Source organism: Bufo gargarizans, chromosome 7, assembly GCF_014858855.1.
Source record: "Bufo gargarizans isolate SCDJY-AF-19 chromosome 7, ASM1485885v1, whole genome shotgun sequence".
Lineage (NCBI taxonomy): Eukaryota > Metazoa > Chordata > Amphibia > Anura > Bufonidae > Bufo > Bufo gargarizans.
The window spans coordinates 128,252,213-128,267,499 of record NC_058086.1 but is presented as its reverse complement, the minus strand read 5'-3'; the positions used below and the strand labels follow the sequence as shown (position 1 = coordinate 128,267,499).

The 15,287-nt window shown below is 50.4% G+C and overlaps 1 protein-coding gene across 4 annotated transcripts in view; it reads left to right on the top strand.

Annotated features, from left to right (window-relative positions):
* Positions 1-15,287, top strand: part of LOC122943421 (complement factor H-like) — a 115,903-nt gene that overhangs the window by 35,196 nt on the left and 65,420 nt on the right. For all 4 annotated transcript variants that reach the window (XM_044301143.1, XM_044301146.1, XM_044301144.1 and 1 more), the window contains one exon: positions 5,272-5,439. In XM_044301143.1, coding sequence (XP_044157078.1) covers positions 5,272-5,439 — 168 coding nt within the window. The remainder of the gene's footprint in view (positions 1-5,271; positions 5,440-15,287) is intronic.

Genomic DNA, 15,287 nt, shown 5'->3' with positions numbered 1-15,287 from the left:
CTAGTGAGGTGACAGGATGGGGGAGCAGGGTCACTAGTGAGGTGACATGAGGGGGGGCAGGGTCACTAGTGGGGTGACAGGAGGAGGGGGAGCAGGGTTACTAGTGAGGTGACAGGAGGAGGGGAGAGCAGGATCACTAGTGAGGTGACAGGAGGAGGGGAGCAGGGTCACTAGTGAGGTGACAGGAGGAGGGGGAGCAGAGTCACTAGTGAGGTGACAGGAGGAGGGAGAGCAGGGTCACTAGTGGGGTGGCAGGAGGAGGGGGGCAGGGTAACAGGATGAGGGGGAGTAGGCTCACTAGTGGGATGACAGGAGGAGGGGGAGCAGAGTCACTAGTGAGGTGACAGGAGGAGGGAGAACAGGGTCACTAGTGAGGTGACAGGAGGAGGGGGGAGCAGGATCACTAGTGAGGTGACAGGAGGAGGGGGGAGCAGGATCACTAGTGGGGTGAGAGGAGAAGGGGGAGCAGGGTCACTAGTGGGGTGACAGGAGGAGGGGGAGTAGGATCACTAGTGGGGTGTCAGGAGGAGGGGGAAGCAGGGTCACTAGTGAGGTGACAGGAGGAGGGAGAGCAGGGTCACTAGTGAGGTGACAGGAGGAGGGGGGAGCAGGGTCACTAGTGGGGTGACAGGAAGAGGGGGAGCAGGGTCACTAGTTGGGTGACAGGAGAAGGGGAAGCAGGGTCACTAGTGGGGTGACAGGAGGGGGAGTAGGATCACTAGTGGGGTGACAGGAGGAGGGGGAAGCAGGGTCACTAGCGAGGTGACAGGAGGAGGGGGAGCAGGGTCACTAGCGAGGTGACAGGAGGAGGGGGAGTAGGGTCACTAGTGGGCTAACAGGAGGAGGGAGCAGGGTCACTGGTGGGGTGAAAGGAGGAGGGGGGAGCAGGGTCACTAGTGAGGTGACAGGAGGAGGGGGGAGCAGGCTGATAGGAGGAGGGGGAGCAGGGTCACTAGTGGGCTGACAGGAGGAGGGGGGAGTAGGGTCACTAGTGGGCTGACAGGAGGAGGGGGGAGCAGGGTCACTAGTGGGCTGACAGGAGGAGGGGGGAGCAGGGTCACTAGTGGGGTGACAGGAGAAGGGGAAGCAGGGTCACTAGTGGGGTGACAGGAGGAGGGGGAGTAGGATCACTAGTGGGGTGACAGGAGAAGGGGAAGCAGGGTCACTAGTGGGGTGACAGGAGGAGGGGGAGTAGGATCACTAGTGGGGTGACAGGAGGAGGGGGAAGCAGGGTCACTAGCGAGGTGACAGGAGGAGGGGGAGCAGGGTCACTAGCGAGGTGACAGGAGGAGGGGGAGTAGGGTCACTAGTGGGCTAACAGGAGGAGGGAGCAGGGTCACTAGTGGGGTGAAAGGAGGAGGGGGGAGCAGGGTCACTAGTGGGGTGAAAGGAGGAGGGGGAGCAGGGTCACTAGTGGGCTGACAGGAGGAGGGGGGAGTAGGGTCACTAGTGGGCTGACAGGAGGAGGGGGGAGCAGGGTCACTAGTGGGCTGACAGGAGGAGGGGGGAGCAGGGTCACTAGTGGGCTGACAGGAGGAGGGGGGAGCAGGGTCACTAGTGGGCTGACAGGAGGAGGGGGGAGTAGGATCACTAGTGGGGTGACAGGAGGAGGGGGAAGCAGGGTCACTAGTGGGGTGACAGGAGAAGGGGGAGCAGGGTCACTAGTGGGGTGACAGGAGGAGGGGGAGTAGGATCACTAGTGGGGTGACAGGAGGAGGGGGAAGCAGGGTCACTAGTGAGGTGACAGGAGGAGGGGGAGCAGGGTCACTAGTGAGGTGACAGGAGGAGGGGGAGCAGGGTCACTAGTGGGGTGACAGGAGGAGGGGGGAGCAGGGTAACAGGATGAGGGGGAGTAGGCTCACTAGTGGAGTGACAGGAGGAGGGGGGAGCAAAGTCACTAGTGAGGTGACAGGAGGAGGGGGAGCAGAGTCACTAGTGAGGTGACAGGAGGAGGGGGAGCAGAGTCACTAGTGAGGTGACAGGAGGAGGGAGAGCAGGGTCACTAGTGAGGTGACAGGAGGAGGGGAAGCAGGGTCACTAGTGAGGTGACAGGAGGGGGAGCAGGGTCACTAGTGAGGTGACAGGAGGAGGAGGGAGCAGGGTCAATAGTGGGGTGACAGGAGGAGGGGGGAGCAGGGTCACTAGTGGGGTGACAGGAGGAGGGGGGAGCAGGGGTAACAGGATGAGGGGGAGTAGGGTCACTAGTGAGGTGACAGGAGGAGGGGGAGCAGAGTCACTAGTGAGGTGACAGGAGGAGGGAGAGCAGGGTCACTAGTGGGGTGACAGGAGGAGGGGGGAGCAGGGTAACAGGATGAGGGGGAGTAGGCTCAATAGTGGGGTGACAGGAGGAGGGAGAGCAGGGTCACTAGTGAGGTGACAGGAGGAGGGAGAGCAGGGTCACTAGTGAGGTGACAGGAGGAGGGAGAGCAGGGTCACTAGTGAGGTGACAGGAGGAGGGAGAGCAGGGTCACTAGTGAGGTGACAGGAGGAGGGAGAGCAGGGTCACTAGTGAGGTGACAGGAGGAGGGAGAGCAGGGTCACTAGTGAGGTGACAGGAGGAGGGGGGAGCAGGGTCACTAGTGGGGTGACAGGAAGAGGGGGAGCAGGGTCACTAGTGGGGTGACAGGAGCAGGGGGGAGCAGGGTCACTAGTGAGGTGACAGGATGGGGGAGCAGGGTCACTAGTGAGGTGACAGGAGGAGGGGGAGCAGAGTCACTTGTGAGTTGACAGGAGGAGGAGGGAGCAGGGTCACTAGTGGGGTGACAGGAAGAGGGGGAGCAGGGTCACTAGTGAAGTGACAGGAGAAGGGGGGAGCAGAGTCACTAGTGAGGTGACAGGAGGAGGGGGAGCAGGGTCACTAGTGAGGTGACAGGAGGAGGGGGAGCAGGGTCACTAGTGAGGTGACAGGAGGAGGGGGAGCAGAGTCACTAGTGAGGTGACAGGAGGAGGGGGGAGCAGGGTCACTAGTGAGGTGACAGGATGGGGGAGCAGGGTCACTAGTGAGGTGACAGGAGGAGGGGGAAGCAGAGTCACTTGTGAGGTGACAGGAGGAGGAGGGAGCAGGGTCACTAGTGAGGTGACAGGAGGAGGGGGGAGCAGAGTCACTAGTGAGGTGACAGGAGGAGGGGGGAGCAGGGTCACTAGTGAGGTAGGAGGAGGGGGGAGCAGGGTCACTAGTGAGGTGACATGAGGGGGGGCAGGGTCACTAGTGGGGTGACAGGAGGAGGGGGAGCAGGGTTACTAGTGAGGTGACAGGAGGAGGGGGGAGCAGGATCACTAGTGAGGTGACAGGAGGAGGGGAGCAGGGTCACTAGTGAGGTGACAGGAGGAGGGGGAGCAGAGTCACTAGTGAGGTGACAGGAGGAGGGAGAGCAGGGTCACTAGTGGGGTGGCAGGAGGAGGGGGAGCAGGGTAACAGGATGAGGGGGAGTAGGCTCACTAGAGGGATGACAGGAGGAGGGGGAGCAGAGTCACTAGTGAGGTGACAGGAGGAGGGAGAACAGGGTCACTAGTGAGGTGACAGGAGGAGGGAGAGCAGGGTCACTAGTGGGGTGACAGGAAGAGGGGGAGCAGGGTCACTAGTGGGGTGACAGGAAGAGGGGGAGCAGGGTCACTAGTGGGGTGACAGGAGGAGGGGGGAGCAGGGTCACTAGTGAGGTGACAGGAGGGGGGGGAGCAGGGTCACTAGTGAGGTGACAGGAGGAGGGGGAAGCAGAGTCACTTGTGAGGTGACAGGAGGAGGGGGAAGCAGAGTCACTTGTGAGGTGACAGGAGGAGGAGGGAGCAGGGTCACTAGTGAGGTGACAGGAGGAGGGGGGAGCAGAGTCACTAGTGAGGTGATAGGAGGAGGGGGAGCAGGGTCACTAGTGGAGTGACAGGAGGAGGGGGAGCAGGGTCACTAGTGGAGTGACAGGAGGAGGGGGAGCAGGGTCACTAGTGGAGTGACAGGAGGAGGGGGGAGCAGGGTCACTAGTGGAGTGACAGGAGGAGGGGGGAGCAGGGTCACTAGTGGAGTGACAGGAGGAGGGGGAGCAGGGTCACTAGTGGAGTGACAGGAGGAGGGGGGAGCAGGGTCACTAGTGAGGTGACATGAGGGGGGGCAGGGTCACTAGTGAGAAGACAGGAGGAGGGGGGAGCAGGGTCACTAGTGAGGAGACAGGAGGAGGGGGAGCAGAGAACTGTGAGACTGGACAGAACCTTGATTGGGGAAGAGGGGAATCACTTAGTTGAAGACTGACAGGCCGGGCTCCTTAGCTCTCCAGCGGCCCTGTCAGGTTTCCATGGGTCCTTGTACACCATGCTCTCCTGACTACAGCCGTCAACCATCCTGGGAGCCCTCCTTCTTCCAGCTCCCGTTGACTTTCTCTGCTGCAGGGCCTGCCACTCAGACCAGTGTACTCGCGAACATGCACATGCACGTGGCGCACTGACGCTGCGCACTCTGCAGGCCTGGAGATCTTTTATGACAGCGGCAGCTCCAGCAACAGTTTGTAAACATTTTTAAAAGGACCGTGCAGAAACAAGTGGGCCCCCCCCCCCCAGAAGCAGTGGGCCCCGACACTTGCCCGGGTTTGCCGGGTGCTGGCGCTGGCCCTGGATGTATGCTTCAATATTAATATGCTCAGTGATCATTCCTAAATACGGTTCATCTTTTGTGTCCTCCATGTAAGAAATATTGTTATCTACAGGGTAAGGCTACTTTCACACTAGTGTTCGGGGCTCTGCTTGTGAGTTCCGTTTGAAGGCTCTCACAAGAGGCCCCGAACGGATCCGTCCAGCCCTAATGCATTCTGAGTGGATGCAGATCCACTCAGAATGCATCAGTCTGGCACCATCTGTCCTCTGCTCCGCTCAGCAAGCGGACACCCGAACGTTCGGGTGTCCGCCTGGCCGTGTTGAGGCAAACGGATCCGTCCAGAGTTACAATGGAAGTCAATGGGGGCGGATCCGTTCGAAGGTGACACAATATGGTGCATTTTTCAAACGGATCCGCCCCCCCATTGACTTTCAAAGTAAAGTCTGGACGGATCCGTCTTAATACAAATTGTACTTAGACTGTTTTAGCAAAATATAATGCAGACGCCAGACGGATCCGCTCCGAATGCAAGTGTGAAAGTAGCCTAAAAGGCTAATATGTCAGAGGACAGTACTAAATTGTGAGGAGCATGTTTATATCCTATATATGTTTTACATTTTATTTACACTTTTGAATGTCTTTTATGGTAGACTTGAAAGTGAAGTTTACTTATGCCTCTGTTTTTTCTGTTTAAGGAATCGTCTGTTCTTTTCAACCAAAGAGAGGTTCAGATAAATTACATTTGGTTTACTCCAGTGGGCCGGTAGCAAAGTTTTCATGTAATGATGGGTTTATATTGAAAGGATCTGAAATCAGCCAGTGTTACTACTATGGGTGGGATCCACCATTACCAACATGTCAAGGTAAATATGAAACATTTCCCTTTGTAGATACTGATTCACTTGTAAAGATGTTTCTGTAATCACTTGTATGAAGTGAAGCATGTTTTGCATAATGTGACTAGATTAATAATGTGCTTGTCCATCTGAAACATTGTTAGTCCAGTAAATAAAGCGATTTTCCAAGATATTTTAACTGTTGACCTGGACCATGCACATTATTGTACATTTCATAGCAGCTGCACCTAGTCCATGTGACTGATGAACGTGGCATCACTCCGCCTAGGAAAAGCTGTGAGAGCCTGTGCCTTCTCAATCAGCTGATCGGCAGGGGTCCCGGTTCTCGTACAACCACTGATCACATAGATCATCAAACAGGTCATCAGTTAAAATATTTCAGAAAACCCCTTTAACTTTGAACATATAACGTATGGTGTATAGCTTTGATAATGTGAGTACATATGAAAGCATGTTTATTACAGTCTGGACTGCTAGACAATGTATCACAGAATAAGAAAATAGATGTGGTCAAGGACAAGCCAAGATTTGTAGACTTGAGCTTCAGTGTCAAAGGGCAGGGAATTGAAGACATTAAGTACAAAATGTTATGGTATCCTAGATCAGTGTTTCCCAACCAGTGTGCCTCCAGCTGTTGCAAAACTATAACTCCCAGCATGCCTGGACAGCCTTTGGCTGTGCGACCATGCTGGGAGTTGTAGTTTTGCAACAGCTGGAGGCACTCTGGTTGGGAAACACTGTCCTAGATGACAAGACAGGAACAGACAACTAGAGAAAGAGAGAGAAAATGGACAATAAAAGCCCTTGAACCTGAGTTTGGGCAAAGTTTAGTAACATAAACAATTGAAAGTCAGGTTCTGATGGCATAACCCGCTCTTATTGAGGATGAAGTCCATACCATATATATATATATATATATATATATATATATATATATATATACATATATATATATATATATATATATATATATATATATATATATATATATATATATATATAAATTGTATTTGTATTATACAGTGAAAAAGGTATTTCCTGCCTTGCAGAACCTAAAGCCATGGACACGTTTAGGAGGAGGTGAAAGGGGGAGCTCCAAGTTCCTAACTCACTCTGAGCAGATGCTCATGGGATTATAGATCATACATCAACCCGCATACAGCAAATCCCCTTACCAACACAACCGAAATAAAATAAATAAATAAGACACGTGGACATTATATGATGAAAGATTTTGGCCACGACCAGCTTTATTAAAGAACAGCTTAAACCAAATAAACATTAAAACCATGTACTAATATAACTCTATAACCACATAACGGCCCAGCCATAGGCTCGGACCATCCAGCTTAATACCACAGATTAGACCAGCCATAAGCTCGGCCTAAATACCCGAATAACTCGTCCGCTCACCATTTCAGTGAGCGACTTTACCCCACCGGACCAGACCGACTAAACAGGAGGCATGGGCCCCACCCATAGCTGCTTCGATCATAGCCTGAAAGCCCAAATTAAAAATATTGAGTCCAATGGCCGACAGATGAACGCCATCGGAAAAATACAGGCCAGGCAAACCTCCTTCCAAGTCCATGTGTCGATATGAGAAACCCCAAACCATAAATTTTGCCATGACTCTGTTGATGCAAATCCTAATCCTATCCAGATATTTCAGATTCGCACAAGAGAGCCAAACTAGCCACGGAACCATCTCTGAAAAGACAAATCGTGACACTGGAAACAATCACTGCTTCCGAACCAAAGTACGCTTCATGCTGAAAGCTAACTCCATGGTACCAAGCTTCCCCACATCATTGCCACCAGCATGAAGAATAATAATATCAGGGTCTGGATACAACGAACACATCTCCAAAATCACATCAATAATACCCTCCCAGCGCAGTCCTCTGACCCCATTCCAATGGACTCTAACATCATCCGTAGACCATGACAAGTTATCACCGTACGACCTTCCTGAAGCTCTTCACTGGGCCCAATGAACGAAAGAGTGGCCGACGATCCATACGGTGATGCCTTGGAAACCTGAGAAGACAAACAACATTAGAGGGCATCAGGAAACGGACGAACATACATCTTAAAGCGATTGGAAGACCATCTCCCAATCCTCTTAATCACTGATGCACCCAAACCGAATTGAGCTGCTGTGGATGCGGCCCCGATCCTAAAGGAATGTGAAGTAAACCAGAAATCCTCCAAACCCAATACACCAAGACATTTACACAAAACCCTCCGAAACTGATACTAGGTTAGCGGAGAAAAATCCTGATGAACAAAAAACTAAGAACCACCAACTGGTCTGAACTCCCAAAAACGCGATAACATACTCACCAGGCAGAGGTCACCCGACCTGACCCTGCCCACCCGAATCCAAGAACCTTGTCCAGCCTGATCCATCTTAGCAGTAGGAAGGAAAAATAAAACATAGCATGAACGTGCACATTAGCTAGCAACAACCCCAGGCCAGACTTGCTACTCTTCAGCAACAGCTTGCTTATCTTAAAAGCCCCAAAAAAACATGCACAAAAAGACAGTAGAGAAAAGCAGAGACTTATAATCACTGATGCAAACCACAGCTGTAGCTTCACACAAAGCAGCCAAAAAATCAGGGGAGATAGGACATCTGCCTTCAGAAGAACAATTACCTATCTTGTAGACCTTCAACATCTGCTTCACCATGAAAAATTCCAGAAAATAAGGAACCCCCAAAATCCTGAGAAAAAATGAAGCACCCGAAAAGATCCTAACCACAGTGGCATGAGCTAGCCTAACCTTAAAGAGAGACAGACAAAATGCTAATGCTGAAACCTCATTACTCACAAAGGGGGACCCACCTCTACCTTCCACAAAACGACACCAACGACTCCACAAACGGACATAGTCTGACCACGTTGCTGGGGCTACTAACGATTGAAGATACGACATCCCTAGGACCAGATCAGACTCCACAGATGTGGAGGGCACACTTCCCTTCTAAATCGGCCCCCGCTGCCAACGAGCGAAATCTCTGAAACTGAAACCGAGAAAGAGCATCAGCAATTGAATTATCTATACCTGGAATATGGCGCGCCTTTATCCAAATATTCAGCAGTTAACAAAGCAAAACTAAATGGCGTAACAACTTTACCACTAATGGACACTTTGAGGACAAGCAATTAACCGCAAATAATACACCCTTATTATTTGTGTGAAGAAAGATCCTTTTGTTAGCAAAAAACCTACCCCATAAAACCAGAGCCACTATAACAGGGAACAATTCCAGAACCACTATATTCTTCGTCACACCATTAACCACCCAAGATGAGTGCCAAGCAGCCGCACACCAGTGCCCATTCCAGTAGGCCCCAAAACCAGAGGCCCCCGCTGCATCCTTGAACAGCTCCAAAGAGGGGGCAAACACAAACTGATCCTGCCAAAAAGAACGACCATTATAATTCCTGAAAAACTCCAACCAAATCCCCAAATCATCCTTACTATCCCTACACAGCCGAACATGAAATACTGGATTCCGAATGCCTGCAATTAAAGCCGCTAACCGACGACAAAAAACCCGAACCCATCGGCATGACTCTAGATGCGAAAGCCAAAAGACCCAATAACGACTGAATCTCCTTAACCGTAGCCTTCCTCCTACCCAACAGATCTGAAATCACTGAACAAATCCTAGTGACCTTCTGAGGAAGACGAAACTCACCCTTCACTGAATCAATAGTAATACCTAAATACTCCAAACAATTAACAGGATAAACTGTTTTCTCAACAGACAAAGGCACACCAAACTCAAAACAAACCTGGAAAAACGAATCCAACAACTCAGAACAAACTAGGGAACCAACCGGACCTATAAACAAAAAATCATCTAAATAATGCGTCACTGCGCCCTTCATACACCGAACAGACACAACCCATTAAATATAAGAAGAAAAGCTTTGAAATAAAAACAAGACACAGAACAACCCATAGGTAAACATCTATCAAAATAAAACAAACCCTGAAACTGAAAACCCAGAGAATTAAAACAAGCAGGGTGAACAGGTAATAAGTGAAAAGCCGACTGAACGTCGGCCTTTGCCATTAAAGCACCCTGACCAAAAGAGCTAACCATATCCACTGCAGCGTCAAAGGTTGCATACTTTACAGAACACAACGCCTTATTGATCTCATCATTTAAAGATGCCCCATAAAGGAAAGATAAATGATGAATCAAGCGAAAGGCATTCGGTTCCCTCTTAGGCACAACACCCAATGGTGAGAGACGGAAATTGACAAACGGAGGGGAAGAGAATTGGTTAACTGACGAAAGGTTATTAACCCGTTTGCAACCAGAACCTGAAAACGAAGGCAAAAGAAAACCCACAGAAAAACCCTCAAGAAGTAATTCCGCCATCTTGCGATTTGGATATTGCTCTAACCACGGACCCATGCTCGCAACCTTTACTGGAGTCCAGATCTCTTTGAAACATATTCCCTTGCGGATGACTGAGAGGGCAGATTGGCTTTCTAAAAGCAACGCACCATGGGGTGGCTGCCTCCGCAAAACGCACACTCATGCCGATATTTGCATGAGGCAGGCCATCGACACTGCGACTCATTCAACGCAAAGCAAGTGCCCTTCTTCAAAGCAGACAGCTGAGAAACGGCTGAGAAACTGCTGAGGACGGCTGCTGCCTAGGAGCGGAAAAGGCCATGCAATGCGGCACCAACAAATTGAGCCACAAACCCACCTCCTTTGTCCCCCAACGCATACCAGGGTATACAGACAATTTTTTTTTTTTCAACGCCTTCATCATAAGAAAACCATCCCACACCTCCAAAATTTTTATAGGCTTCCAAAACATTGTCAAAGCGCTGAAATAACCCAGAACACTTCTGAGGAAACTTCCCATAACACTACAAAAAATACAATACGCCTGCAACCAATTGTTGAACGACCGAGGAATCGGACGTCGCCGATCCTCCTCATTCTTCTCATCACGCTTATGTAATTTAAAATCCTTAGATGCAGGCAGAAGAGATAAAATATCAACAAATTCATTACGCCAAATTTTTTCTTTAACAGAGACAGGAAAATGAAAACCTAAGGGGGACATCTCACAAGGGAGAGCCTCCTTGTAACAAGTATCTGCAACCCCCTTTCGCTTACAAAATAACGGAAGAGGGAGGGAACCTTCGCTGTCAGAATTCTGCTCATCCCTCTGCCCAACCGCCCGCCACGCAGACGTAACATCATCCGCAACGGCAGACGGCATAGCAGATAGAGGGACAGCAGGGATCATCGCTTGAAGAGAGGAGAGGACAGAGGACAAGGAGGTAAGTACCGGAGCCAAGCCACTAAGGCACTCACCATCAGACGATGCCTCAATCCTGCGAGGGGGGGGAAGCGATGACACTCCTGGTGGCAAAGAGGTATCTTCCTGGCACGCACCCGCCCGCATCTTGACACCAGAGTGGACCAGCAGAGCTGGACGCTGCCCTTGCTGTCCGCGAATCCTGGACCTCTTCCCACTTCTGCAGCGAAAAGAAGAATTCCCTTGAACGTCCACCAGAGGGCACCCAGGAATCACAGGACCTCCGGAACCATCAGCCACAACGTTCCCAGGGGACACAGAAAGCTGCTGCACCACCGGAAGTGACATCACACCCGCCCCGCTACTTCCGGGTCCGGACTCCGATGCCTGCCGTTTCTCTGGACGCCGCCGCTCAGAGGATCTAGATGGAGAAGGTGAAAAACGGGTGCGCTGCCTCATCTCACGCTGAAAAGAGTGCAGCGCAGGCAAGGCAGCAGCAGGGTCCGCAGGCTCCGGTCCATCACTGCAAGAGGCTCCAACAGCTACAGGCAACTCCGGGAAGGCAGGCGACAGGTCCGACAGGCAAGCTTCAAACCAGGCAGATGCCCCCTCCTCCTCAGCACGGCTCCGCAGGGCAGCGATGAAATCCTCCATCAGGTACGGCCGGCAGGAACGCATAAAGCTGGCGAGACTTCACAGAGGCAGACGGGCAGAGTGCAGCTCCAGACTTGCGGCTTGGCTGACAGCTAAATCACTGAACAGCCACCGCAATATATACACAAACAAACCCCATCCCCACAAATCAACACCCAAATCAACCAGATCACCAACATTCAGGTCCGGACCAGGCACACGTCTCTTATCCGCCACACGCTTATATCTCTCACTCATGCTCTTTAGATTATCCTGAATCTTTTGCCAAATAGATGACAACGACGAGGAGAATCTGTCCTCATCAGGTAAACCAGAAGACCCCTATCCAGAGAATGTCCCAAACTGCGGATGAAACCCATATGCACCAAAAAATGGTGACTTATCAGAGGACTCCTGACGACGGTTATTTAAAGCAAACTCAGCAAGGGACAGAAAAGAACACCAATCCTCCTGATTCTCCGCCACAAAACAGCGCAGATATGTCTCCAGATTCTGATTGACGCGCTCTGTCTGGCCATTCGACTGCGGGTGGAAAGCAGAAGAGAATGACAACGAACCCCCAAGCGAGAACAGAAAGCCTTCCAGAATCTGGAAACAAACTGTGTGCCCCTATCAGAGACTATGTCTGAAGGAATACCATGCAATTTGACAATGTGATCAATAAATGCCTGTGCCAGCGTCTTAGCATTGGGCAAGCCAGGAAAAGGGATGAAATGCACCATTTTGCTAAAACGGTCCACCACCACTAGAATCACAGTCTTCGCCGAGGAACGAGGCAGGTCCGTAATGAAGTCCATGGACAGATGTGTCCAAGGACGGGAAGGAATGGGTAAGGGAAGGAGAGGACCTGATGGCCGTGAATGAGGGACATTGGCACGAGCGCAGGTCTCGCAGGCTGCCACAAAACCCTCAACCTACTTACGAAGTGCCGGCCACCAGAATCTCCGAGCGATGAGATCCACTGTGGCTCTTGCCCCCAGGTGCCCAGCAAGGACAGTATCGTGGTGTTCCTTAAAAATCTTGTGTCTTAAAGCGAGAGGCACAAACAACCTCCCAGGAGGACAAAGATCAGGAGCCTCTGACTGGGCTACTTGAACCTCTGCCTCCAATTCAGGATAAAGAGCAGAGACCACCACACCTTCAGCCAAAATGGGACCCGGGTCTTCAAAATTCCCACCTCCCGGAAAACAACGTGACAGGGCATCCGCCTTCACATTCTTAACCCCAGGGCGGAACGTGACAACAAAATTAAACCTGGAAAAGAACAAAGACCATCTGGCCTGTCTCGGGTTCAGATGCTTGGCTGACTCCAAGTAGGCCAGATTCTTATGGTCAGTAAACACGTTAATAGGGTGTCTGGCTCCCTCTAGCCAATGGCACCATTCCTCAAAAGCCAACTTGATGGCCAACAACTCCCTATCTCCCACATCGTAATTTCTCTCTGCGGAGGAGAGTTTCTTCGAGAAAAAGGCACACAGTCGCCATTTGGCAGGAGAGGGACCCTGAGACAAGACCGCACCCACACCCACCTCAGAAGCATCAACCTCAACTATGAAGGGTAGAGAAATATCAGGTTGTACCAAGATAGGAGTGGAAGCAAAACTCTCCTTGATATTAGAAAAGGCCTTACGCGCCTCTACCGACCAGGAGGAAAAATCTACCCCCTTTCTAGTCATATCAGTGAGTGGTTTAACAACAGAGGAATAATTCAAAATAAACTTCCTGTAATAATTGGCAAAGCCCAAAAAACGCATCAGCGCCTTCTGATTCTCAGGAAGCTCCCACTCAAGCACAGCGCGGACCTTCTCGGGGTCCATGCGAAAACCAGAAGCGGAGAGAAGAAACCCCAGAAATTGAATTTCTGGAACCGCAATCACACATGTTTCCAGTTTAGCGTACAATTTATTCTCCCGCAGGATGAGCAAGACCTGACGTAAGTGTTCCTTATGAGTTCTGAAATCAGGAGAACAAATCTAAATGTCATCTAGATACACTAATACAAATTTCCCCATTAAATGATAAAAAATGCTGTTCACAAAATGCTGAAAGATGGCTGGAGCATTCATCAAACCAAAAGGCATAACCAAATTCTCAAAATGGCCCTCAGGGGTATTGAAGGCCGTTTTCCATTCGTCTCCTTCTCTGACCCTGACCAGGTTGTATGCCCCTCTTAGATCTAACTTGGAAAAAACTTTAGCCCCAACAATCTGGTTAAACAGGTCTGGGATCAGAGGAAGCGGATAAGGGTCACGAATTGTGATACTGTTCAGCTCCCTGAAATCCAGACATGGTCTTAAAGAACCATCTTTTTTCTTAAAGAAAAAACCAGCGGCAACAGGTGACTCGAGGGTCGTATGTGTCCTTTTTTCAGACTCTCATAGATATAAGCACGCATAGCGACCCTTTCAGGTTGGGAGAGATTGTATAAACGAGATTTAGGCAGCTTGGTGCCTGGGGTGAGATTAATAGGGCAATCGTACTCCCTGTGCGGGGGCAAGTCCTGAACACCACTCTCAGAGAAGACATCCGAAAATTCTGAGAGAAAAGATGGTACAGTCTTAGTAGAAACCTCAGAAACAGATGTCGTGAGACAATTCTCTCTGCAAAAGTCACTCCAACCATTTATTTGCCTCGCTTGCCAATCAATGGTGGGGTTATGTTTGGTGAGCCAGGGTAACCCCAACACTAGAGGAGTAGGCAACCCGCTAAGGACGAAACATGACACATCCTCAACATGAGCATCACTCACAATCAAACGGATATTGTGAACTATGCCCTTTAATGATTTCTGAGAAAGTGGAACGGAATCAATAGCAAAAACAGGTATATCCTTTCCCAAAGTGCATACCTGGAAACCATGAGTTATAGAAAATTGACTATCAATAAGATTGACAGCTGCTCCACTATCTACAAAAATCTCACAAAAAAATGTTCTTGCTCTCTAGCGCCACCCTGGCAGGTAGGACAAAACGGGAACTACAAGCAAACGGAAAACCTTCGATTTCCACATCAACCTTGCCAATAATAACAGATGGAACATTTTTAGAGGATTTTTTCCTTTTTGTTACTTTATTACTCTAAAAAAACTGCCTGAATCTCCTAGAGGGACAAACATTTGCCAAATGATTTATACCCCAGCAAAAGAAACAAACCTTCCCATGAGGGCTGAATCTTCTATTGTCAGAGGTAATAAAACCCAGCTGCATGGGCTCTTGCTCAGAAGGGATTGAGAGCGACTGAGACCCCTGTGCACTGAATGAGACCGCCGCACTGTCCTGGGACTGAGTATGACAGGGAGGAGTGATCTCTCCTCTCTCTCTAAGACGCCTGTCAATACAAGCTGCCCAAGACATGGCAGAGTCCAAGGAGGTAGGTCTCTCATGAAAGGCAAATGCATCTTTCAATCCCTCTAAAAGACCATGGCAAAATTGACTTTGGAGTGCAGCATCATTCCAACCAGTATCAGCTGCCCATCTCCGAAATTCTGAGCAGTATATCTCTGCGGATTGTTTACCCTGGCATAACAGACGTAGTCTAGACTCAGCCAAAGCAATACGATCCGGATCATTATATATCTGACCCAGGGCTAAAAATAATTCATCCACTGAACGGAGGGGCCGTGCCCCCACCGGCAGCGAAAAGGCCCAGGACTGAGCGTTATCCCTGAGCAGTGATATGATGATCCCCACCCTCCGCTCCTCATCACCAGAGGAATGGGGAAGTAGACGAAAATGGAGTTTGCAAGCCTCTCTAAAACGAACAAAATTCTCACTACCCCCGCAGAACGTATCCGGAAGCGAGATTTTAGGCTCAGAACAAACTCCATGAACGTAAGCAGAAACGCTCACCTCAAACTGAGAGACAGTTTTCCGGAGATCTTCTACCTCCAGTGAAAGA